This window comes from Ambystoma mexicanum, chromosome 5p (genome assembly GCF_040938575.1).
Source record: "Ambystoma mexicanum isolate Mex_15411 chromosome 5p, UKY_AmexF1_1, whole genome shotgun sequence".
NCBI lineage: Eukaryota > Metazoa > Chordata > Amphibia > Caudata > Ambystomatidae > Ambystoma > Ambystoma mexicanum.
The window spans coordinates 540,043,548-540,067,539 of record NC_090930.1 but is presented as its reverse complement, the minus strand read 5'-3'; the positions used below and the strand labels follow the sequence as shown (position 1 = coordinate 540,067,539).

General features: G+C 47.3%; 1 protein-coding gene across 3 annotated transcripts in view; it reads left to right on the top strand.

Annotated features, from left to right (window-relative positions):
• The window catches only part of SRPX2 (sushi repeat containing protein X-linked 2), a 1,035,003-nt gene that overhangs the window by 475,013 nt on the left and 535,998 nt on the right, over positions 1-23,992 (top strand). For 2 of the 3 annotated variants that reach the window (XM_069612957.1, XM_069612956.1), the window contains exon 4: positions 8,099-8,290. The exons of the other annotated variant lie outside the window; for it this stretch is intronic. In XM_069612957.1, the coding sequence (XP_069469058.1) occupies positions 8,099-8,290 (192 nt within the window). The remainder of the gene's footprint in view (positions 1-8,098; positions 8,291-23,992) is intronic. 3 annotated transcript variants of the gene reach the window in all.

The following is a 23,992-nucleotide window of genomic DNA, read 5'->3' as shown; positions in this document are numbered from 1 at the left end:
TTTATATTTTTGTCTAGTATACAATTGTCCATAAGCACCCTTGGCGGGGGAGCCAGCCAATCAGGTGGCTAGGAATGCGGGCTTCAACTGACAGTACAAGCAGGCCTTCCAGCTCTCCCTCCCAGGTGCTAATGGACAATTGTATACTAGAGACAAATATAAGAGAACATCTTGTTTACAATATTATAAACTCAACCGCGTGTAGGGACTGTTTATCAAAATTAATTCAATATGTGATGTCAACCGTGATGTCAGCAATGACATTTGTGATGTCATCTTTCATGTCATGGGTGTTAGTCTTAGCAGTGCACAGTGGTGGCGCGAGTTCTGTTTGCTTAGCGTACCATAATTGGTGAATTTCTGAGGTTTTTCGGTTTTAACTGTAACCATAATGTCCCTTTAACAAAATGTTTTCATTGAATTTCATAGGATTTTATTAGTGCAACTTAACCAGAACGTCCCTTTAACAAAGTTTTTTCAGTGAATTTCATAGGTTTTTATTAGTCCAACTTAACCATAACGTCCCTTTAACAACGTTTTTTCACAGTACAGAAAAGTCTGATACAGAAACATTCACCGTATTATTATATAACTTTGGAAAATTACAAATATAACACCTCTGTGGTGTATGCTGCAGCCAATACCTACATTTCCGTATGAGTAGGTTCCTGTACTAGAAAGAACACTGCAATGGAATGTTCTTTAGAACACTACATTGCGTGATGAAGTATGCAGTTTATTACACATCTCCCGATAAACCCGGATACTTTTTTGCCAACATTACATTCACAACCCTTTCTATGAAAGGTAAATGCACATGTGATGTCATCAGTGATATTTGTGATGTCATCTTTGATGTCCTGGGTGTTAGCCTTAGAAGTGCACGGTGGTGGTGCAAGTTATGGTTGCTTAACTTACCATAACTGGCTAATTTCAGGGGTTTTTCAATTTTACTTGTAACCATAATGTCCTTTTAAAAACGTTTTGTACTGAATTTCATAGGTTTTTATTAGTGAAACTTAACCATAACGTCCCCTTAACAAAGTTTTTTCAATGAATTGCATAGGTTTTTATAAGTGCAACTTAACCATAACGTCCCTTTAGCAAAGTGTTTTCATTGAATTTCATAGGTTTTTATTAGTCCAACTTAACCATAACGTCCCTTTAACAACGTTTTTTCAGTGAATTTCATGGGTTTTTACCAGTGCATGCTATTTTCCTACAACTTACTAATATCATACTTACCAAATATAACAATATTTGTGTCCAATTTACAAAGTGTCACCTTATAACTCTGCCATTTCCCACCTTCAAGAATCATTTTAACACTTCTATACACTTTTTGCAACTATTTCAACTAGTTTTGCATCCGTAGATGTCTACGAACATCTGAATTCATTGCGGACCTTCCGGACAGTGCCACATGACCATATGTTGGCGCGGCATGATGACGTGCCCGAGAACTCGTCCACACTTCACGATAAGATCCATTCTTCGTGGACAGTTCGGGACTGCATTTTCTACTGATCTAGGAACTTTCAACTTCAATATTTCCCTTGCACGCCTCCTACACCTTTTCGTACTCATTATCCATTACCAATCTAGTACACAGTACATACTTGGAAGAATTTTATCAAAACTGCTATTTATCTTAAAAATGGCATCAGTAATTGCCAACCCTCCTCCCCAAGAGCCACCACCACCACCAGCTGGAGGACCTTCACAACAAAAGTAGCGCAGTACTTTCAAAGACAATGAAGAGGACCAAGAAGATGAGGTAGAGGAAGTGCCTACTTCTAGCACCAAGATCGAATCATGGGTGTGCTAGTTCTTTGCTACTGTTGGGAGTGTACCAAAAGCTAAAGCTACTAAAGTGAAATGCACTTAGTGCAGTCAGTCGCAGACTACCTGGACAGTACTCCTATGGGACCACCTCCAAGAGCCGCCCCACCAAATCCAATGACCACAATGCTCTCAGAAAGGTTGTTCCTTTCTCAGCAAGTAGTAAGCTGTCTTCCTCCACCTCATCTTCCTCAACAAATACTGTAACCACACTGCCTGATGTCTGCAGGCATTGGTGCATTATAAAAAAATAAATAAATAAGCAGGGCTACGGACCATTATCGTCCATTGCAGCCCCTGAAATGGGGGATAAAGGCAATTAGCACCCCTGGTTCCCAAAGCGGGAACCCAGGGTGCTAAAACATATATTTGTCTTCCTATAGCAGGACGCCTGTGGCGTCCCGTTGTAAGAAGGAAGGATTATTCTTCCTTCAGGGTAGGAAGGAAAATCCTTTTACAAGACATCCAACATGGAAAGAGAAGGCAGGGTTCTCTACACAGCCCCTCTTCCCTTGCCATGGCAACCTGTAAAACCCTTTCAAACCTATCCTACCTTCGAATAACCTTACCACGTACACGTAGCCGGTCCCAGGTAGACGTAGCCACTTTAACACCATTTTCCATCCATAGCGGTAATGGCCAGTAGCCAGACTGCCCACATCATGACCTTATGCCATGACCCAGACCAGGGGTCTGCAACCTTTGCCTCCCAGATGTGTTTGGACTACCATTCCCATCCGGCCTGTACAGCATAGTCAATGTCAGGAGATCATGGGAGTTGTAGTCCGAAACATCTGGAGAGCCACAGGTTGCAGACCCCTGACCCAGACAATCTGGCTACTGCCCACGGCCACAGGCTATACCTCAGTCTCCAAAGGTATATGACTATTTTTTGTACCTACATTATTACACTTGTAAAAAAATAAAACACGGGCACATTTGCAAAACCATGCTTTAATGTCCTTGCCAATGCTCCTCACGAGTTTGCTTGAAATCCGCCCATGTTTTATTTTTTTAAGTGTCAAAATGTATGTACATACGATAGGCATATAACTTAGCCCCCACTTGACAAAATCCATTCAGTCTTTACACAAACATTGAAGGTTGGGTCTATAATCTTTCTCAAAACTGTTGTCCACATTCGTCAAATAGCAACAAAGTTATAAGCCATCTAAAAATGTTAAGACCCCCCTCTTATTTTGCCCCTTTTGAGAAAATCCCAGCAAACTTTAGAAAACCATTTATATCTAGATCCAAAATCGTTTTGCCAAATGTTGTGCAGATTCATCAAATGACACCACATTTATATGCCTTTACAATATTTTGGGACCCCCCTCTAATTTTGCCCCCTCTTGACAGAATCCCACACAACTTTGCAAAACCATTCAGGATTAGTTCTAGAATAACATTGCAAAATTACATGCAGTTTCATTGGATGGCGCAAAAGTTAAAAGCCATCCAAAAACTGCTTTTCCTCAACCCTGTAATGCAGGAATAGGTACAGATGTCCCAGGACATCTGGAGTGTTCGCGGACTTTCGGGGGTGAAACAACCTGTTTTTTGGCTTCTTATGGCCATATCCAATCCAATCCTCATCCCCCCACATCCCCAGAGATTGTTTGTTGACTTTGACAAGTGAAATGCTGCTTTTTAAAATATGTTTTCACTGCGCTGTCCGCGGACCCCAAAAAAGTCTGCGAATCCAAGATGGCGGGCGCTCCAGGAAATCCAACGCATTTCACGTTTTCCCACCAGCCAATCAGCGGGTGCGTCCCGATGTCCGCGGACCATGCAAAAGTCAGCGAATGTTCTGCCCAATCGGACAGTACAGCCAATCAGAGGCCAGTCCGCGGGACGAACAGGGAAGTGAGTCAGCGGAGCGGACATAGATATCACTAATTTATTTGCCTCACGTTTTGGTCATTTAAAAGAAAACTACTGGACGGATTTACACCAAATTAACAAAAGCACGCTTTCTGAGCCAAGCTGCCGCTCCTGCTGCACATTTGGTGAAAATCCATCCAGCGGTTTGGGCTGTAGGCGCAAGCAAAATTTTTTCCCATTATGTCTATATACTGCCATTTTTTGCAAAGTTTGGTGAGGATTCCTCCAGAGGGAGCAAAGTTATAAGCCACCCAAAAAGTGCTCTTCCTATGGGATTAGCAAATTAACCATAACTACATAGAGATATATATATTTCTGAGGCTTGTGGAATCTGCTTAGATTCACATGCTGTGCATAGGCCGACATCTAGTGGAAGCTGCAGAGTATTACAGTTTGTTTTTCGAAGCTCGAAAATGGGCGTCGACACAGGGCGTGCCAGTAATACTATCCCTAGTGTGTCGTCCACTGTACCCATGATTCCTCACGCGTCTAGGACCCTCAGATTGTTTTTTCCGCCATACTGCTCGGAAGCATCCCACAGAGTTCCCTGGGCTTAGCCATAATTTTGCTAAATATCGTAATATTTCACCATTTTCTCCACCCCAACGTCGAGTCACCGACCTTCAACACTCGACGCCGGCGGAGAAGAAAAACAACCGTCGAGAGATACATGTCAGAATTGGGCCTCGTAAGGCCGCTGGCCTCGGCCTGGGCCTTGGAAGGCCTCTGGCCTCGGCCCTGCAAGTAGGGAGAGTGGGGGGTGGTACATACTCTACACTCTAAATATATATAGGCATTTCTTATATATTCCTACACACACTAGCCTTCTGCCACAGGGTGAGTATGGAGGGTACCCCTTTCCAATTCTGCCCCAAGTGCAACCGCAAGTACCCTTGGGTTGACAGACACGCCACGTGTAACCTCTGCTAGCCGAGGGACCACCCCGAGGCCAACTGCAGAGCGTGTAGTCGGTTTAAAAAACGAAAACCCTTAAGGACTGTTCGACCAAACGTTGGGCCCACCATGCCAGGCAACAAGAGGCCATGGCAGCGGAGGGCGCCTTCAGCGATGGCAGCGACGCCGTGCTTTCGGACGGCGAGGGCAGTGTGGCGTCGAGAGACAGCCAAGCGCAAGTCCCCGACCTCGGAAGGTTGTCCGGCAGGGCAGCTATGGGGAAAACCCCTGGCGACACGAGCGCTACCCACAGCACTTCCACCAAACACGCGAAGTCCCACCGAGACTCGACACGCACGTCGCGTTCTCGGAAAGAGGCACACAGAGAACGGTCCACCGAATCGGTGTCCTCTGGGCGTTATCGATCTAGATCGCCGCATTACTCCAGGCAGCCATCCACTGTTGCCAAAAGTGCTTCGCTCCCTAAGGTAAAGGAGGTTCGATCGTCGGAAGACGAAGCCAACCTCTATCCCCAGGCCGCACTCCAGGAGTCGGCGTCAGCAGACCGCGTGATGGCTGTTCCCGAGTCCCGACCTCCACACTCTAGAGTTAGGGACACTACCCTAAACCTTGACGCCAGACGTCGAAAAGCTCAGAAGGGGCAAAAACACCGGGGAAACATTCTTCCACCCACGGGGAGGGGGGAAAACAACAAATGAAGCATTCTCAAACTTCTTCTACACCACAGAAGCAGTCAGACAGGTCACAGTCTTCTACTCCACAAAAACAGACAGACAAGTCTCAGCCTTCTGTCATTTTACCCAAGACCCCTGCACAAGGTCATAGGTCCAGTCAAGATAAAACAGGGAAACTCTCCCAGGAAAGAGTAATTCCCAGCTCTAAGGAATGGTCTAGTGACGACATAGACAAAGTTATGTCTAGGATGTCAGCCTTGGCAGACTTCTATGCCAAGAATCCTGAGCACTTCCTCTCCTATACCCCTGACAGGGCTACACCCTCAGGCTCTAGGGAGCCGATACCCCCAAGTAAGAAGTCCCGGGTTGAAACACCAACACAAGGTCGGTCTTTGGACCCTTTCTGTATACAGCCCTTCTCTCAATATAATGAGGATCCACTTTTTATTGAGGATCCAGATTTGGCCACGTTGGGAGACCAAACTGGGACGGGCTACTATGGGGATGACGAGGACCAAGAGGACGAGGACGACCCAGAAACTTACAGGGTAGACTCCCCAGTAGACAAAGAGCCCCCGGTTACTGACTCCCCTATCGACAACGAACCTCTCTTGAATGAAGTTTTGTCCAGAGCGGCAGAACACTTCCACATTGACACCTAGGGAGCACAGGAAGTGAGGGACTTTGCCGAAGAATTAGTGGGAGAAAGGAGACCTGTTGCCCAGGTCATCCCTGTCCTTAAATCTATAGAAAGGAGAATAGACCCTTCCCTTGTAAATCCTAACCTCACCAGGGCGGTAAACCCCAGGATCGAAAAACTATTCAGGGCAGCCCAATCAGACCCGCTGTATATAAGGGGGCATCTGAAACCGGACTCCCTGGTAGTGACAAATACCCGAAAGAGGGCGGGAATGCCCCTATCATCGTCTGAAGCTCCTCCCGACAAGGAGAGCAAAAAGAGTTATGGTTTGGGTAGGAAAGTAGCCTCCACTTCCGCCTACCAGGCAAGGATTGCCAACTCCACCACCCTACTGGCGAGTTACAACCGCCACCAGTGGGAAGAAGTCACGGCACTTATTGACTCTGCCCCAGAACCCTTAAAAAGCCAGTTGGCATGGGTTGCGTCGAAGGGAAGAGTCGTGTCCGGTTGCATCTTAAAAGCAACCTTTGATGCCGCGGATAACACCGGCAGATTGATAGCAGAGAGCACTGTTATCAAAAGACATGCTTGGTTAAGGCAATCTGGGTTCAAACCCGAGACCCAAGCATCGTTAATAGACAAACCGGTGGAGCCTGATCTACTGTTTGGCAAGGCGGTAGAGGACGCGCTAAAAAATGCCAAGGATGAGTGCAAGACTCTTAAATCCCTGGGCCAATTAACCAACAAACCCCCGAATCAAAGGGGGAATGGCAATCAATTTTTGTCGTCCACGTGGCCACAATTCCCAGAGAGGGTCCAACTATTCCCAGGGGCAGGGTACACCATGGAACAACAACAACCAGCATTCTACCCAGGGTTATGGCAGGGGTAACAAAAGAGGTTGTGGTAAGGGTGGAGGCAGCCCCAGTAGAGGCTTTGGCACGCCTCCCCCAAAACAGTGACGTTCCGTTCAGGGTCCCTTCTCACGCATCCCCAGTAGGGGGACGCATTTCCAACTTCTTCTAACACTGCTCCCTAATCTATGCACAGCATATGATCTAAGCAGATTCCACAAGCCTCAGAAGGGATACATTACTCACCGTAATTGTATTTCTGATGCTTGTATCTGCTTAGATTCACATGCGACCCACCCTTCCTCCCCTCTGAGAGAAGGCGCATGGATGCTTGTAGTCTTATCTATCTATCTATCTGCTTGCATTATCTGTACTCACGCTACTCCTCATGCTACCTCATATCAGAAAAAATACAATCTGAGGGTCCTTGATGCGTGAGGGATCATGGGTACAGTGGACGTCACACTAGGGATAGTATAACTAGCACGCCCTGTGTCGATGCCCATTTTTGAGCTTCGAAAAACAAACTGTAATACTCCGGAGCTTCCACTAGATGTCGGCCTATGCACAGCATGTGAATCTAAGCAGATACAAGCATCAGAAATACGATTACGGTGAGTAATGTATCCCATATATCTGACAAGCACGGCATACACACAAGTTGGTAGAATCACTTAAAATCCCAGTTTGTATTATGCCAGTATGTTCCAAAATTGACATTAGCAGTGTTTTCCCCTTTTGTTTGGCGTCCTAGTATATACAGTTTTGGTATAAAATCCCAAAATTGCAGTATTCTTCCAGTTTACTATTGCACAATTCCAGTATAGTCACAGATAGCAAAGTGCCATTATACATTTAATCTGCTTAATTCCAGTCTTCTCTCAATTTGACAATCCACTGTACCATATTCTTAGTTTATCACACCACATTATATTCCCATGTTAGCAATTCCAGCCTACTCCCAGTCTGGACAATACCTTTATATTGCCATTTTGAGGATTGTTCTTCCATTGTGCTTCCAGTTTACAACCCAGGTATACTGCACTGAACAATCGTTAATCAGTATCATGGAGAGCAAGCTCTGTTGGAAAAACCATACTTACCATATCCTATAGAACATAAAGGCAGGTAGTGTGGTAAGGGTTTGGGCCCACCACACTTAGGCATGGTTTTCAACCTAGATCTGCAAAAAGAGTACCCACACAACATAATATACCAACCAAATACAATAAAACAATTTGTTGTATAGTTATTCACTTAGGTTTGTGATGTTTTTTCTTTAATTCCAGCTCCTCAGTGGTGTTACAATTTAAACATCCAGGATGGAGAGGCAGTTTGTTACTCTCCTAGAGGAGGCAATTATCGCAGCACACTGGGTACTCGCTGTCACTTGTCATGCGACCATGGATTTCGACTGTTTGGACAAACGTCAGTGCAGTGCTTGCCAAGCCGTCGCTGGTCTGGGAACGCCTACTGCAGAAGTAAGTCTATTGGTGTGAATGTCTGAAAGTTGACTGGCAGTTTAACCATCAAAAAACCATGGCCAAAGAGTACATTGTGATGCTTAGGTCTCATTTGTATTTTCAACCACTCCACTGCTGTCCTTTAGAGCCTAGATTCAGTATTTTATATCTAGATCAGGTACATTTTGTACACATGTGTAGTGGTGGTTGTTTTAATGCGCTGAACGGGAGACAGTTGTAGGCAGACGCAGCAATATACTTTTATGGCACTTAACTTTAAACTTTAACCACTATACCCGTCTCTTGCCTGTGTCCAGCAATTCCTGCTTACCTGAGATCGGTATCACCGTGGTGCACCTCAGTGGGAAGTGGACGTGGGATGACAAGGCAAAGGTTAGGATGGGCTTTTCCCAAAAAACCCTATCGAAGAAACACTAAGTTATAGTAACCTTCGGCACACACAAAAGGAAAGGGAAACAACTTGCTCTGCTTCCTGTTCATGTTGTCTGGAAGCTGGAGGGCTTCCTGGAAGCTGCAGCAGAGCTGTGTGAGGATCGCCCCGAGCTGTGTGCAGGTAAGATTTTCTTTTTTTCTTTTCTGTATTATGTGTGTGAACCAGTGAGTGTTTGGGTGCCCATGTAAGTGCTGTTTGTGAATGGAATAAGAGAGTGAATGTGTAGTGTGAATGTGTGTCTGTGTGTGTTTGTCCTGGGCCGGTGAAAGGATGGGGGTGCGGCAACAATGCACTCTTTACTGGGCATCTATAATAGATGGGCAGTAAAAAAAATCATCATCTATTCTTTTATCTACCGGCAGTAGATAAACAAAATGATGATGTGTACTTACTTGGCTAGACTGGCATTTTGGGGCAGCCAGTCTAGCCATTTCTTACTTTGGCATGACATGTTTTACTGGATATATATGATAAAACATGCATGTTAAGTATTATTGCTTTGCTAGACTGGCATTTTGGGGGCAGCCAGTCAAACCCTTTCTTACTGTGGTCTGAAGTTGTTTACTGGGCATCTATGATAAACCAAGAAAGATATGTGTTATTACTTGGCTAGAATAGCATTTTGGGGTAGCCAGTCTAGCCCTTTCTTACTATGTCTTGACATGTTTTACTGGGCATCTATGATAAATCAAGCATGGTATGTGTTATTACTTGGCTAGACTGGCATGTTTGAGCAGCCCATCTAGCCCTTTCTTACTGTGGCATGTTTTTTTTTATTCTGGGCATCTATGATAAAGGAAGCATGTTAAGTGTTATTCTCCAGCATGGGGTCTGGCATGGATTCACATGCTCGTGAATATTCCCTGCCGTCAGGCTGGGAATCCTCGGTTAAAGGAAAAACTGTTTCACTTTCACTTAAAAACTGTATTTCATATGTGTGTATATATATATATATATATATATATATATATATACATATATATATATATATATATATATATATATATATATATATATATATATATATATATATATATATATATATATAGTTTTATCTATTTACTTGGTTCAACTTTATTTTCACCAGTTTTTACAAGTAGTGGCTTCCATCTTGTTTGTTTTGTTCATGTATCCATGATCCAATTAGCGGGACAAGGAAACCTTGTTCTGCATCTGATTTAGTTGGTTTGCCAGGTTATGTCCTATGTCCAAGTCAATGTTCTGAAGGTATTGCCTTACTGCGATTATTTCTCCTTTAAACCAATCACTGTCCTCTGCCCCCACCCAATGGCAGTCCTCTCCCTAAGCCCCTCCTCTGGCAGCCATCTTCAGATTTGTACTGCATGCTTCAGTGTTGGGAGCCCTTGAGTTTGCTTTCTGAGCTATTTTTACATTTCTTTCGTGTTTTAGACAGAAAAAGTTCAATTTTTGTTTAAAGGAGCCTGTGTGCTCTTTTCTTCATCTGCCGAAATTGGGGATCCATTGTCGGTGAAGTTCTGCGCCCCTCAAGGGCGAAGATCTATCGAAGATTCTAAAAGGCCATCTTGGGGCTACTTTGCACCCTCCGACCATGACGGCAAGAAGAAGGAGGGAAGTTCCCTCTTAAGGCCCTGCACCAAATGCGGGCTACAGACTGTGATTGTGAAGGGTAAGCACCTGCAATGCCTCTACTGCCTGCACCTGGACCACAAGGAAGTAGAGTGCGAGATATGCCTTGGTTTCTCCAAGAAAATGACGAAGGACAGGCATAGTAGACTGGTGCATGGCTCAACATGATCAAGGCCTCTGTCCCATGCTCCAAACAGGGTCATCCCTCATCCAGAGGAGCAGTCTTCCAAGTCCTTTGAGGTTACCTCATGCATGGGGGCCCAAGATAAGGACAAGAGCTGCAAGTCCGAGTCCACCGGGTTCGTCCCGGAAGCAGGTCCCAAAGTGGATAGGGAGCGATAAGCTTCACCTTCTGCCTCAATTGCCAGCATACCTTCAAGCTCCTCTTCAAAGAGGAAGTCATCTACACCGGCTAAACTGTGGGAGAAATCCGAGAAGCCATGGATGGAGGAGAAGAAAGCTGTACAGCCCAAGCAGGCTCAACTGGCATAGGTAAAGATCTTGTCTGCGACTCCGTCGACGACTTCTACTACCACGGCAGCTACAGCGCTGATCCTACGAGGGTAGGTCCCATGGCTCAGAAAGTGTCCCTGCCCCAATGGCACGGCTAATAATGTGGCCAGCACTTCACTGTAAAATAATCAGAGCAGCATGGTGATCACGCGCAGCACATCTTCTGCACCTATGACTTAGTCCAAACTACCACGACGGTTCCACCGCGTTAACTACTTTTGAACTGTTCATGTACTCTGGCCACCACCCACTTACCTAATTTATTTCACTTTACTTAGTTCCAGGCTTCTGACTTTCGCAGCTAGCCGCCCAGTCAAAATCAAACACTGGACCATTAAGACCTGAACCTAGGCGTCTACTTACCTGAACATGGTAGGTCCACTCTTTTGCAGCATCCTTCTGAACAATCCGAAACCACCTTCGCTTCACTAACACAGTCCCCTTTCATCCATAGGTGGACGCACTTTAACATCGACCCGACCACAAACATACTGTCCTGAAGACCGTTTGGTACTTCTCAGCAGCGCTGTTTCACTCTACTCAGCCACTGCCATTGCCATCTTAATACCGAACCAGAAACACCTAATTGTTTGTCGACATTGCTAATGTATTGTCATTTAAAGCAATACATGAAATACCTCTGTCACCCTGCCTACTAACCCACAAAATATGCAGACCATAATGTACTCAATAATGCATATCTTCAGCGCTACGGCGCAGCTTGTAAATATGTCTTATTTTCTGTTAGTATAAATTAAAACCTTTGTTTGATATTCTTGTATCTAAAGGTGTGTTTTCTCTTGAGCTAGTAGTTACCTAGCTCTGCTGCAAACTTGTGACCCTATGTCACGCCTCTGGTTAGGGTAGCTTTGACTCACTTTTGCTCTTACTGTACTTCCTACCCTCTTGAGTCAAGCCCCCTTCAAAAAAGAGGGTACCGCCCATTTATTTCTCATCCTGCCCCCAAGGCGCAACACTGTGGCAGTGACATTGGCAATGTCTGCAGGCATGCCAGAAGGGGCAAAACCGGCCGAGGCCCCGGGTGAAGACCAAAAAAGGGGATAAGGGGTAGGGGGTGAGGAGGCTCCGAAACAGCCCTCCCAGGCTGTCGAACAAACCATGGAAGTCTTGTCCACAGACGAAAAAGATCAGGAGTCTTTGCATATAGTCCACAAGGACTTTGAAGAGGAGGACGACGGCAACCACGGCGCAGGGCCTAGTTTTCCTGTTCTGCCATCTCAGCCGAGGGACATTTCCTTGGGTATTCTGTCGACTCTACACTCCTTGGTATCAGAGATCCAGATGAGAATGCCTGAGGCTCCAGTACCTGTGGTCCCCCAGGTGCCCGATCAGTCTTCGGTGAAGAAGAGGAAGCGTCATCTGACGCCCACATTTCAAACTCCTCCACCACGTCGGGCCCCTTTTCAGCGAGCCAGACACGGGTACGGGAACGGATATGGCCACATTTGGATGCTCCACATAGGGTGCCCCCACCGGATGAGGAGAGATTGTTCCATTCCATGATCGCCAGGACCTCCTAACTATTCCAGATGGTGCCTGAGGAAAACAAGGAGGGCTTCTTGTATCAAAGGCGCGAGGCCAAGAGGAAGACCATCATGGTGATGCCTTTTCTGGCCGATGTTTGGGAGAATGACCTGGCCCTCATGAACAAAACTTGCACAGCTCCAGCCAAGCAGGATAGGCTGGAAAAGAAATATAGCGTGCAGGACTCCACACCCAAGTACCTGAGGTCGCAAACATCGCCGGATTCGGTGGTGTATGCAGCCGCGAGGAAACAGTCTACTAACCTGCCCTCGTCATCTTTGGTCCCTCCGGACAGTGAGGGGGAAAGGATCGATGCCATGGGAAAGAAGGTGATTTGCACTGCACGTCCACTGTCAAGGCGGCCAACGCACTGGCGATCCTAGCCAGGTACGACAGGGAATTGTAGTATAAGCTAGGACCGATCCTGGAGTTCCTCCCCTATGTTAAGAAGATGGAAGCCCTTGCTATCTTCCAGGAAGGAGAAGTGGCGTTGGATCACGCCATCACAGTGGCATTGGACGTCACCGACATCTACATCTACGTATACCCGTACCTGGACGACTGGCTGATACATGGCCGCTCGTGGGAGCTGGCCAACAAACACACGAAGACGACGGTCCAACCACTGACGGATCTTGTATTCTCCAGCAACTATCTGAAGTCTTGCTTAATGCCATCGCAGAACGTGCTGTTTCTAGGCACGATTCTCAATACTGTGTCTTGCCTGGCATCGCCCTCGGAAGAGAGGCTAGCAGTCATTCAATGAAAGGTGCAACAGCTATCGTCGACAAAGACGGCCACGGTGCGGGTCATCAAGTCGTTACTGGGTATGATGTCGTCCTACATCTACCTCGTCCGCCTCTGCAGGATGCAGATGCGACCCCTGCAAGAATTCCTAGACACCCGCTGGATACAGGTGTCCGGAAGCTGCACGGACAAGATCTCCCTCTCAACGAAGAGTCCTGAAGGGCGACAGAGTGGTGGGGTGTCCGTTCCAACATCGCCCAAGGCACGTGATTTCAAAAACCCTCCATACCAGGAGACAGTCACCACAGACGCCTCCCTGGAAAGCTAGGGAGCGCACACCGGACGTCTGCGTGCCAGAAGCCTGTGGCTGCCGGAGGAGAAGGAGTTGCATATCAACATCCTGGAGCTACGGGCAGTGTTCTGGCCCCTCAAGTCGTTCCTACCGTCTCTGAAAGGCAGGGTGGTGAGGATCTTCACGGACAACACCACCACCCTGTTCTACATCAGGAAGTAGGGGGGCACTCGATCATCGGCGCTCTCCAAGGAGGCATAGGACTTGTGGCACTGGACCAATCGGACAGGGGATGTTCCTCGTCCCTCTTCACCTGGCTGGAGTCAAGAACATCATTGCAGACTCCCTAAGTAGCGAACTGTGCTCCTGCCACGAGTGGGAGATTCGTCAGGATCAGGTGGGAATGCCTGTTCATCAAGTGGGGCAGAGCCCAGATCGATCTGTTTGCGACAGCAGTGAACTCCAAATGTCAGAAGTTTGCCAGTAGATTCCACCAGTCGAGGAGCCTGGGGCACGCTTTCTCCTTCATGTGGGAAGGGCTGTTCTGTACTCATTTCCTCCATTTCCTCTCCTTCTAGGAGTCATCAACACACTCACAGTGTCCATGCAAGATGATACTCATCGCCCCGGCGTGGCCAAGGCAACTTTGGTACCCGTACCTCCTCAGCTTGTCAGTGTCTCCTCCAGTCAAGTTGCGAGTGGTTCCGGATCTTTTCACCAGAGAAGGAGGCGCAAAGCTTCATCACGACCCAGGATCGGTGAAACTGAGGGCTTGGCTCCTGCAGCCTTAGAGTTTGGAGATTATGAGTTGCCAGCAGACTGCAGGGAGGTCCTCACCAAGGCCAGGGCGTTGTCGACCTTAAAGAGCTACGGCCATAAGTGGAAGCGTTTTGCTACATGGTGCCGGTCACAGTGGATTACCCTCTGAGGGTCACGACTCCACAGATCCTTCCATACTTACTATCATTGGCAAAGGCTTGTCTTGTGCATGCCTCAATCAAAGTGCATCTGGCTCATTCCCTCTACACCAGATCCCCAGGAAGATCCTCGCTGTGGTCCCACAGACTCATCAAGGAGCTTCTCAAAGGACTTTTCTGATATTTCCCACCGGTGAAGGCTCCTGCCCCGGCATGCAGACTCAACGTGGCTCTGACGAGGCTCATGGAGGCCCCCTTCGAGCCTACACATCAGGCCCCACTCAAGTTTCTCTTGTGGAAGGCGCCATTTCTTGTGGCCATCACCTCAGCCACACGCATAGGTGAGATTCAGGCCCTATACTGCAAGCAACCATATCTGACTTTCCACGACTCAACGGTGGTACTGTGTACGCACCCCTCTTTCATGTCGAACGTTCAGTCGAAATTCCACCTCAACAAGCTTTTGGTGTTACCTGTTTTCTTCCCGAAACCTTTGTCGCCGGCGGAAAGGGCCTTGAACTTGCTGGACGTTGCTTGGCCCTGAACCCTACGTGACACACACAGAGTTTTCGTAAGACTTCACAGCTGTTTGTGAACTTTGGTCCTGTGAACCATGGGAAGGCCTTGTCCAAGGCTTCCATTTCAAGGTGGCTCTCTGGCTGCATCATGCACTGTCATCGGTTCGCAAACTGACCACTGCCTGGCCACCCGAGAGCCAACTCCACCTGAGCGATTGCTGCGATGCCAGCGTTCCTGTCTGATGTGCCCCTGTTGGACATCTGCAAGGCGGTTATGTGGAGGTCCATGCACACCTTCACGAAGATCTACTGTGTCGACAGGGATTCCAGGCAGGAGTCCAGAGTCAGCCAAGCAGTGCTATGCAACCTGTTCGCTTGAGGTGAGTCTGTTCCAGAGGTAAGAGTTAATTGCTTCTGTTGAGGCTTCCCACCTCCCTTGGTTGTATGATGTTGTACTGCTATGTATTTGTTATTCATGAGCATGTGAATCCATGCCAGACTCTTATTGTGGCATGTCATTTTTAAAGGCAAAGCCAACAAGAGTAGATTTTTTTGTGGGGACACAGCCATATATTGGCAGAGCCAGTGTGGGCATGTTTTTTATAGTGTCATTACTGGAATTATGTGCAAAGCAAACATGAGTGTGGTTTTCGCAAAGCAAACATGAGTATGGTGTTATATAGGAATTCTGGCATACATTAGTGCATCCAGAATGGAAATGTATGGGCACAGCCAGTGTGAAAATATTTTTATGCTGGTATATAATGTGGGCGAAGGCCTCATGAATCCCTTCGCCACCCGATCCACCCTTGGTTGGCTCGGGCTCCCTCGCTACGCTTGGTCGCTTTGGCATATTTGTGAGAAATATTAATGCCCCTCCCTTCCAATTAAAAAATGTACCAGCCGCCACTGGTTGTGGCACTAGCTTCAGGCATGTGATTCAAAGTGACCTCTACTGGCATAGATAGGTAGGCCCAGTAATGGTCACTTTAAATCATCTGTATGAAGCGCTTCAGCCTTCATGCATGCGATTTAATGTCACCATTACTGGCAAAGGCATGTTGATCTATATATGCCAAATATGCCAATAATGGTCACTTTAAATCACATGCATGAAGCTGCTGCCACAACCTATCTATGCCAGTAGTGGTCTCTTTAAATCATATACATGAATGTGCTTTAAAGTGACTCTTACTGGTATAGATAGGTTGTGGCAGCAGCCTCATGAAAATAATATAAAGTGCTCCTATGTATTTTTTAAATGTTATTGTTTAAAGCACGGACATAGCTCGAGAGCAGCAGGGCGCTCTACAGAGAGTGGCTAGCCAGCATTTGGGCTAGCATATTTTAACAGTAGCGCAGTATTGTGAGTTAAGGTCTGTGCATCGGTATGTGGTTCCACTGGATTTAGTCCGTGTTCAGGTGTTGTTGAAAAAGCTATGTTTTGAGAGATTTGCGAAATTGGAGAATTGTGGGGGCATTCTGAGTCGACACCGGTATCGCGTTCCAGAGGGTGGGAGCATATTGTACTGTTGATGGGATGGCATTTCCTGGATTTTTTTCATGTGACCCAAATGTAATTGTATGGCTTTTTACCGCTTTTTTTGTAAAAGATTGTGCTGCAAAATGCATGATTTCAGCACATCATTAATAAAAATGTTGCCACTTAATAAAAAAAAAAACTTGTATTGCTTTGCATCCCATTTTTCTTAAATATTGTGCTTAATGCCATCGCAGAACGTGCTGTTTCTAGGCACCAGTCTCAATACTGTGTCTTGCCTGGCATCGCCCTCGGAAGAGAGGCTAGCAGTCATTCAATGAAAGCTGCAACAGCTATTGTCGACAAAGACGGCCACGGTGCGGGCCATCAAGTCGTTACTGGGTATGATGTCGTCCTACATCTACCTCGTCCGCCTCTGCAAGTTGCAGATGCGACCCCTGCAAGAATTCCTAGACACCCGCTGGATACAGGTGTCCGGAAGCTGCACGGACAAGATCTCCCTCTCAACGAAGAGTCCTGAAGGGCGACAGAGTGGTGGGGTGTCCGTTCCAACATCGCCCAAGGCACGGGATTTCAAAAACCCTCCTTACCAGGAGACAGTCACCACAGACGCCTCCCTGGAAGGGTGGGGAGCGCACACCGGACGTCTGCGCGCCAGAAGCCTGTGGCTGCCGGAGGAGAAGGAGTTGCATATCAACATCCTGGAGCTACGGGCAGTGTTCTGGCCCCTCAAGTCGTTCCTACCGTCTCTGAAAGGCAAAGTGGTGAGGATCTTCACGGACAACACCACCACCATGTTCTACATGAGGAAGTAGGGGGGCACTCGATCACCGGCGCTCTCCAAGGAGGCATATGACTTGTGGCACTGGACCAATCGGACAGGGGATGTTCCTCGTCCCTCTTCACCTGGCGGGAGTCAAGAACATCATTGCAGACTCCCTAAGTAGCGAACTGCGCTCCTGCCACGAGTGGGAGATTTGTCAGGATCAGGTGGACTGCCTGTTCATCAAGTGGAGCAGAGCCCAGATCGATCTTTTTGCGACAGCAGTGAACTCCAAATGTCAGAAGTTTGCCAGCAGATTCCACCAGTCGAGGAGCCTGGGGCACGCTTTCTCCTTCACGTGGGAAGGGCTGTTCTGTACGCATTTCCTCCATTTCCTCTCCTTCTAGGAGTCATCAACACACTCACAGTGTCCATGCAAGATGATACTCATCGCCCCGGCATGGCCAAGGCAACTTTGGTACCCGTACCTCCTCAGCTTGTCAGCGTCTCCTCCAGTCAAGTTGCGAGTGGTTCCAGATCTTTTCACCAGAGAAGGAGGCGCAAAGCTTCATCACGACCCAGGATCGGTGAAACTGAGGGCTTGGCTCCTGCAGCCTTAGAGTTTGGAGATTATGAGTTGCCAGCAGACTGCAGGGAGGTCCTCACCAAGGCCAGGGCGTTGTCGACCTTAAAGTGCTATGGCCATAAGTGGAAGTGTTTTGCTACATGGTGCCGGTCACAGTGGATTACCCTCTGAGGGTCACGACTCCACAGATCCTTCCATACTTACTATCATTGGGAAAGGCTGGTCTTGTGCATGCCTCCATCAAAGTGCATCTGGCTCATTCCCTCTACACCAGATCCCCAGGAAGATCCTCGCTGTGGTCGCACAGACTCATCAAGGAGTTTCTCAAAGGACTTTTCTGATCTTTCCCACCGGTGAAGGCTCCTGCCCTGGCATGCAAACTCAACGTGCTTATGACGAGGCTTATGGAAGCCCCCTTCGAGCCTACACATCAGCCCCCACTCAAGTTTCTCTCTTGGAAGGCGCCATTCCTTGTGGCCATCACCTCAGCCACACGCATAGGTGAGATCCAGGCCCTATACTGCAAGCAACCATATCTGACTTTCCACGAATCAAGGGTAGTACTGTGTACGCACCCCTCTTTCATGCCGAACGTTCAGTCGAAATTCCACCTCAACAAGCTTTTGGTGTTACCTGTTTTCTTCCCGAAACCTTTGTCGCCGGCGGAAAGGGCCTTGAACTTGCTGGACGTTGCTTGGCCCTGAACCCTACGTGACACACACAGAGTTTTCGTAAGACTTCACAGCTGTTTGTGAACTTTGGTCCTGTGAACCATGGGAAGGCCTTGTCCAAGGCTTCCATTTCAAGGTGGCTCTCTGGCTGCATCATGCACTGTCATCGGTTCGCAAACCGACCGCTTCCCGGCCATCCGAGAGCCAACTCCACCTGAGCGATTGCTGCGATGCCAGCGTTCCTGTCTGATGTGCCCCTGTTGGACATCTGCAGGGCAGTTATGTGGAGGTCCATGCACACCTTCACGAAGATCTACTGTGTCGACAGGGATTCCAGGCAGGAGTCCAGAGTCAGCCAAGCAGTGCTATGCAACCTGTTCGGTTGAGGTGAGTCTGTTCCAGAGGTAAGAGTTAATTGCTTTTGTTGAGGCTTCCCACCTCCCTTGGTTGTATGATGTTGTACTGCTATGTATTTGTTATTCATGAGCATGTGAATCCATGCCAGACTCTTATTGTGGCATGTCATTTTTAAAGGCAAAGCCAACAGGAGTAGGTTTTTTTGTGGGGATACAGCCATATATTTGCAGAGCCAGTGTGGGCATGTTTTTATAGTGTCATTACTGGAATTATGTGCAAAGCAAACATGAGTGTGGTTTTCGCAAAGCAAACATGAGTATGGTGTTATATAGGAATTCTGGCATACATTAGTGCATCCAGAATGGAAATGTATGGGCACAGCCAGTGTGAAAATATTTTTATGCTGGTATATAATGTGGGCGAAGGCCTCATGAATCCCTTCGCCACCCGATCCACCCTTGGTTGGCTCGGGCTCCCTCGCTACGCTTGGTCGCTTTGGCATATTTGTGAGAAATATTAATGCCCCTCCCTTCCAATTAAAAAATGTACCAGCCGCCACTGGTTGTGGCACTAGCTTCAGGCATGTGATTCAAAGTGACCTCTACTGGCATAGATAGGTAGGCCCAGTAATGGTCACTTTAAATCATCTGTATGAAGCGCTTCAGCCTTCATGCATGCGATTTAATGTCACCATTACTGGCAAAGGCATGTTGATCTATATATGCCAAATATGCCAATAATGGTCACTTTAAATCACATGCATGAAGCTGCTGCCACAACCTATCTATGCCAGTAGTGGTCTCTTTAAATCATATACATGAATGTGCTTTAAAGTGACTCTTACTGGTATAGATAGGTTGTGGCAGCAGCCTCATGAAAATAATATAAAGTGCTCCTATGTATTTTTTAAATGTTATTGTTTAAAGCACGGACATAGCTCGAGAGCAGCAGGGCGCTCTACAGAGAGTGGCTAGCCAGCATTTGGGCTAGCATATTTTAACAGTAGCGCAGTATTGTGAGTTAAGGTCTGTGCATCGGTATGTGGTTCCACTGGATTTAGTCCGTGTTCAGGTGTTGTTGAAAAAGCTATGTTTTGAGAGATTTGCGAAATTGGAGAATTGTGGGGGCATTCTGAGTCGACACCGGTATCGCGTTCCAGAGGGTGGGAGCATATTGTACTGTTGATGGGATGGCATTTCCTGGATTTTTTTCATGTGACCCAAATGTAATTGTATGGCTTTTTACCGCTTTTTTGTAAAAGATTGTGCTGCAAAATGCATGATTTCAGCACATCATTAATAAAAATGTTGCCACTTAATAAAAAAAAAAACTTGTATTGCTTTGCATCCCATTTTTCTTAAATATTGTGCTTAATGCCATCGCAGAACGTGCTGTTTCTAGGCACCAGTCTCAATACTGTGTCTTGCCTGGCATCGCCCTCGGAAGAGAGGCTAGCAGTCATTCAATGAAAGCTGCAACAGCTATTGTCGACAAAGACGGCCACGGTGCGGGCCATCAAGTCGTTACTGGGTATGATGTCGTCCTACATCTACCTCGTCCGCCTCTGCAAGTTGCAGATGCGACCCCTGCAAGAATTCCTAGACACCCGCTGGATACAGGTGTCCGGAAGCTGCACGGACAAGATCTCCCTCTCAACGAAGAGTCCTGAAGGGCGACAGAGTGGTGGGGTGTCCGTTCCAACATCGCCCAAGGCACGGGATTTCAAAAACCCTCCTTACCAGGAGACAGTCACCACAGACGCCTCCCTGGAAGGGTGGGGAGCGCACACCGGACGTCTGCGCGCCAGAAGCCTGTGGCTGCCGGAGGAGAAGGAGTTGCATATCAACATCCTGGAGCTACGGGCAGTGTTCTGGCCCCTCAAGTCGTTCCTACCGTCTCTGAAAGGCAAAGTGGTGAGGATCTTCACGGACAACACCACCACCATGTTCTACATGAGGAAGTAGGGGGGCACTCGATCACCGGCGCTCTCCAAGGAGGCATATGACTTGTGGCACTGGACCAATCGGACAGGGGATGTTCCTCGTCCCTCTTCACCTGGCGGGAGTCAAGAACATCATTGCAGACTCCCTAAGTAGCGAACTGCGCTCCTGCCACGAGTGGGAGATTTGTCAGGATCAGGTGGACTGCCTGTTCATCAAGTGGAGCAGAGCCCAGATCGATCTTTTTGCGACAGCAGTGAACTCCAAATGTCAGAAGTTTGCCAGCAGATTCCACCAGTCGAGGAGCCTGGGGCACGCTTTCTCCTTCACGTGGGAAGGGCTGTTCTGTACGCATTTCCTCCATTTCCTCTCCTTCTAGGAGTCATCAACACACTCACAGTGTCCATGCAAGATGATACTCATCGCCCCGGCATGGCCAAGGCAACTTTGGTACCCGTACCTCCTCAGCTTGTCAGCGTCTCCTCCAGTCAAGTTGCGAGTGGTTCCAGATCTTTTCACCAGAGAAGGAGGCGCAAAGCTTCATCACGACCCAGGATCGGTGAAACTGAGGGCTTGGCTCCTGCAGCCTTAGAGTTTGGAGATTATGAGTTGCCAGCAGACTGCAGGGAGGTCCTCACCAAGGCCAGGGCGTTGTCGACCTTAAAGTGCTATGGCCATAAGTGGAAGTGTTTTGCTACATGGTGCCGGTCACAGTGGATTACCCTCTGAGGGTCACGACTCCACAGATCCTTCCATACTTACTATCATTGGGAAAGGCTGGTCTTGTGCATGCCTCCATCAAAGTGCATCTGGCTCATTCCCTCTACACCAGATCCCCAGGAAGATCCTCGCTGTGGTCGCACAGACTCATCAAGGAGTTTCTCAAAGGACTTTTCTGATCTTTCCCACCGGTGAAGGCTCCTGCCCTGGCATGCAAACTCAACGTGCTTATGACGAGGCTTATGGAAGCCCCCTTCGAGCCTACACATCAGCCCCCACTCAAGTTTCTCTCTTGGAAGGCGCCATTCCTTGTGGCCATCACCTCAGCCACACGCATAGGTGAGATCCAGGCCCTATACTGCAAGCAACCATATCTGACTTTCCACGAATCAAGGGTAGTACTGTGTACGCACCCCTCTTTCATGCCGAACGTTCAGTCGAAATTCCACCTCAACAAGCTTTTGGTGTTACCTGTTTTCTTCCCGAAACCTTTGTCGCCGGCGGAAAGGGCCTTGAACTTGCTGGACGTTGCTTGGCCCTGAACCCTACGTGACACACACAGAGTTTTCGTAAGACTTCACAGCTGTTTGTGAACTTTGGTCCTGTGAACCATGGGAAGGCCTTGTCCAAGGCTTCCATTTCAAGGTGGCTCTCTGGCTGCATCATGCACTGTCATCGGTTCGCAAACCGACCGCTTCCCGGCCATCCGAGAGCCAACTCCACCTGAGCGATTGCTGCGATGCCAGCGTTCCTGTCTGATGTGCCCCTGTTGGACATCTGCAGGGCAGTTATGTGGAGGTCCATGCACACCTTCACGAAGATCTACTGTGTCGACAGGGATTCCAGGCAGGAGTCCAGAGTCAGCCAAGCAGTGCTATGCAACCTGTTCGGTTGAGGTGAGTCTGTTCCAGAGGTAAGAGTTAATTGCTTTTGTTGAGGCTTCCCACCTCCCTTGGTTGTATGATGTTGTACTGCTATGTATTTGTTATTCATGAGCATGTGAATCCATGCCAGACTCTTATTGTGGCATGTCATTTTTAAAGGCAAAGCCAACAGGAGTAGGTTTTTTTGTGGGGATACAGCCATATATTTTCAGAGCCAGTGTGGGCATGTTTTTATAGTGTCATTACTGGAATTATGTGCAAAGCAAACATGAGTGTGGTTTTCGCAAAGCAAACATGAGTATGGTGTTATATAGGAATTCTGGCATACATTAGTGCATCCAGAATGGAAATCTATGGGCACAGCCAGTGTGAAAATATTTTTATGCTGCTATATAATGTGGGTGAAGGCCTCATGAATCCCTTTGCCACCCGATCCACCCTTGGTTGGCTCGGGCTCCCTCGCTACGCTTGGTCGTTTTGGCATATTTGTGAGAAATATTAATGCCCCTCCCTTCCAATTAAAAAATGTACCAGCCGCCACTGGTTGTGGCACTAGCTTCAGGCATGTGATTTAAAGTGACCACTACTGGCATAGGCAGGTTGATCTATATATGCCAAATATGCCAATAATGGTCACTTTAAATCAGATGCATGAAGCTGCTGCTACAACCTATCTATGCCAGTAGTGGTCTCTTTAAATCATATACATGAATGTGCTTTAAAGTGACTCTTACTGGTATAGATAGGTTGTGGCAGCAGCCTCATGAAAATAATATAAAGTGCTTCTATGTATTTTTTAAATGTTATTGTTTAAAGCACGGACATAGCTCGAGAGCAGCAGGGCGCTTTACAGAGAGTGGGTAGCCAGCATTTGGGCTAGCATATTTTAACAGTAGCGCAGTATTGTGAGTTAAAGTCTGTGCATCGGTATGTGGATCCACTGGATTTAGTCCTTGGTCAGGTGTTGTTGAAAAAGCTATGTTTTGAGAGATTTGCGAAATTGGAGAATTGTGGGGGCATTCTGAGTCGACACCGGTATCGCATTCCAGAGGGTGGGAGCATTTTGTACTGTTGATGGGATGGCATTTCCTGGATTTTTTTCATGTGACCCAAATGTAATTGTATGGCTTTTTACTGCTTTTTTGTAAAGGATCGTGCTGCAAAATGCATGATTTCAGCACATCATTAATAAAAATGTTGCCACTTAATAAAAAAACAAACTTGTATTGCTTTGCATCCCATTTTTCTTAAATATTGTGCTGCAAAATACATAATTTCAGCACATTATTTTAGAAAGAATTATCGGTGGGAAACCCTCTCCTGACCCTTCTTAATTATTGAGGGCTCCCTTGCTATATCTCTTTCGCTAGGCGCTAATTTGAGGAAGAATTTAGAACCCATCACTGAAAACATTCTCCACCCCTTGAGGACTTTCCCATGAATTGTTTCGAATCTTGGTGCCCCTTCATGAATTATCCGACCGCCCCACTCCCATTCCCCGGCTCCAAAAGCGCCACTGGAGTGCCAGACACAATTGCCAGTGGTAAATCAAAAGCACCACAAAACTTCTTTGAACAAAATATTTGAGCAATATCCACTACTCACATACGTGGCAAAAATATCCACATTGGCACTCTGTTTAATCGCTATCTGAAAAACACACCACTAAAACTGATCATTCGTTCCTTTTAGAAAAACCCTGTC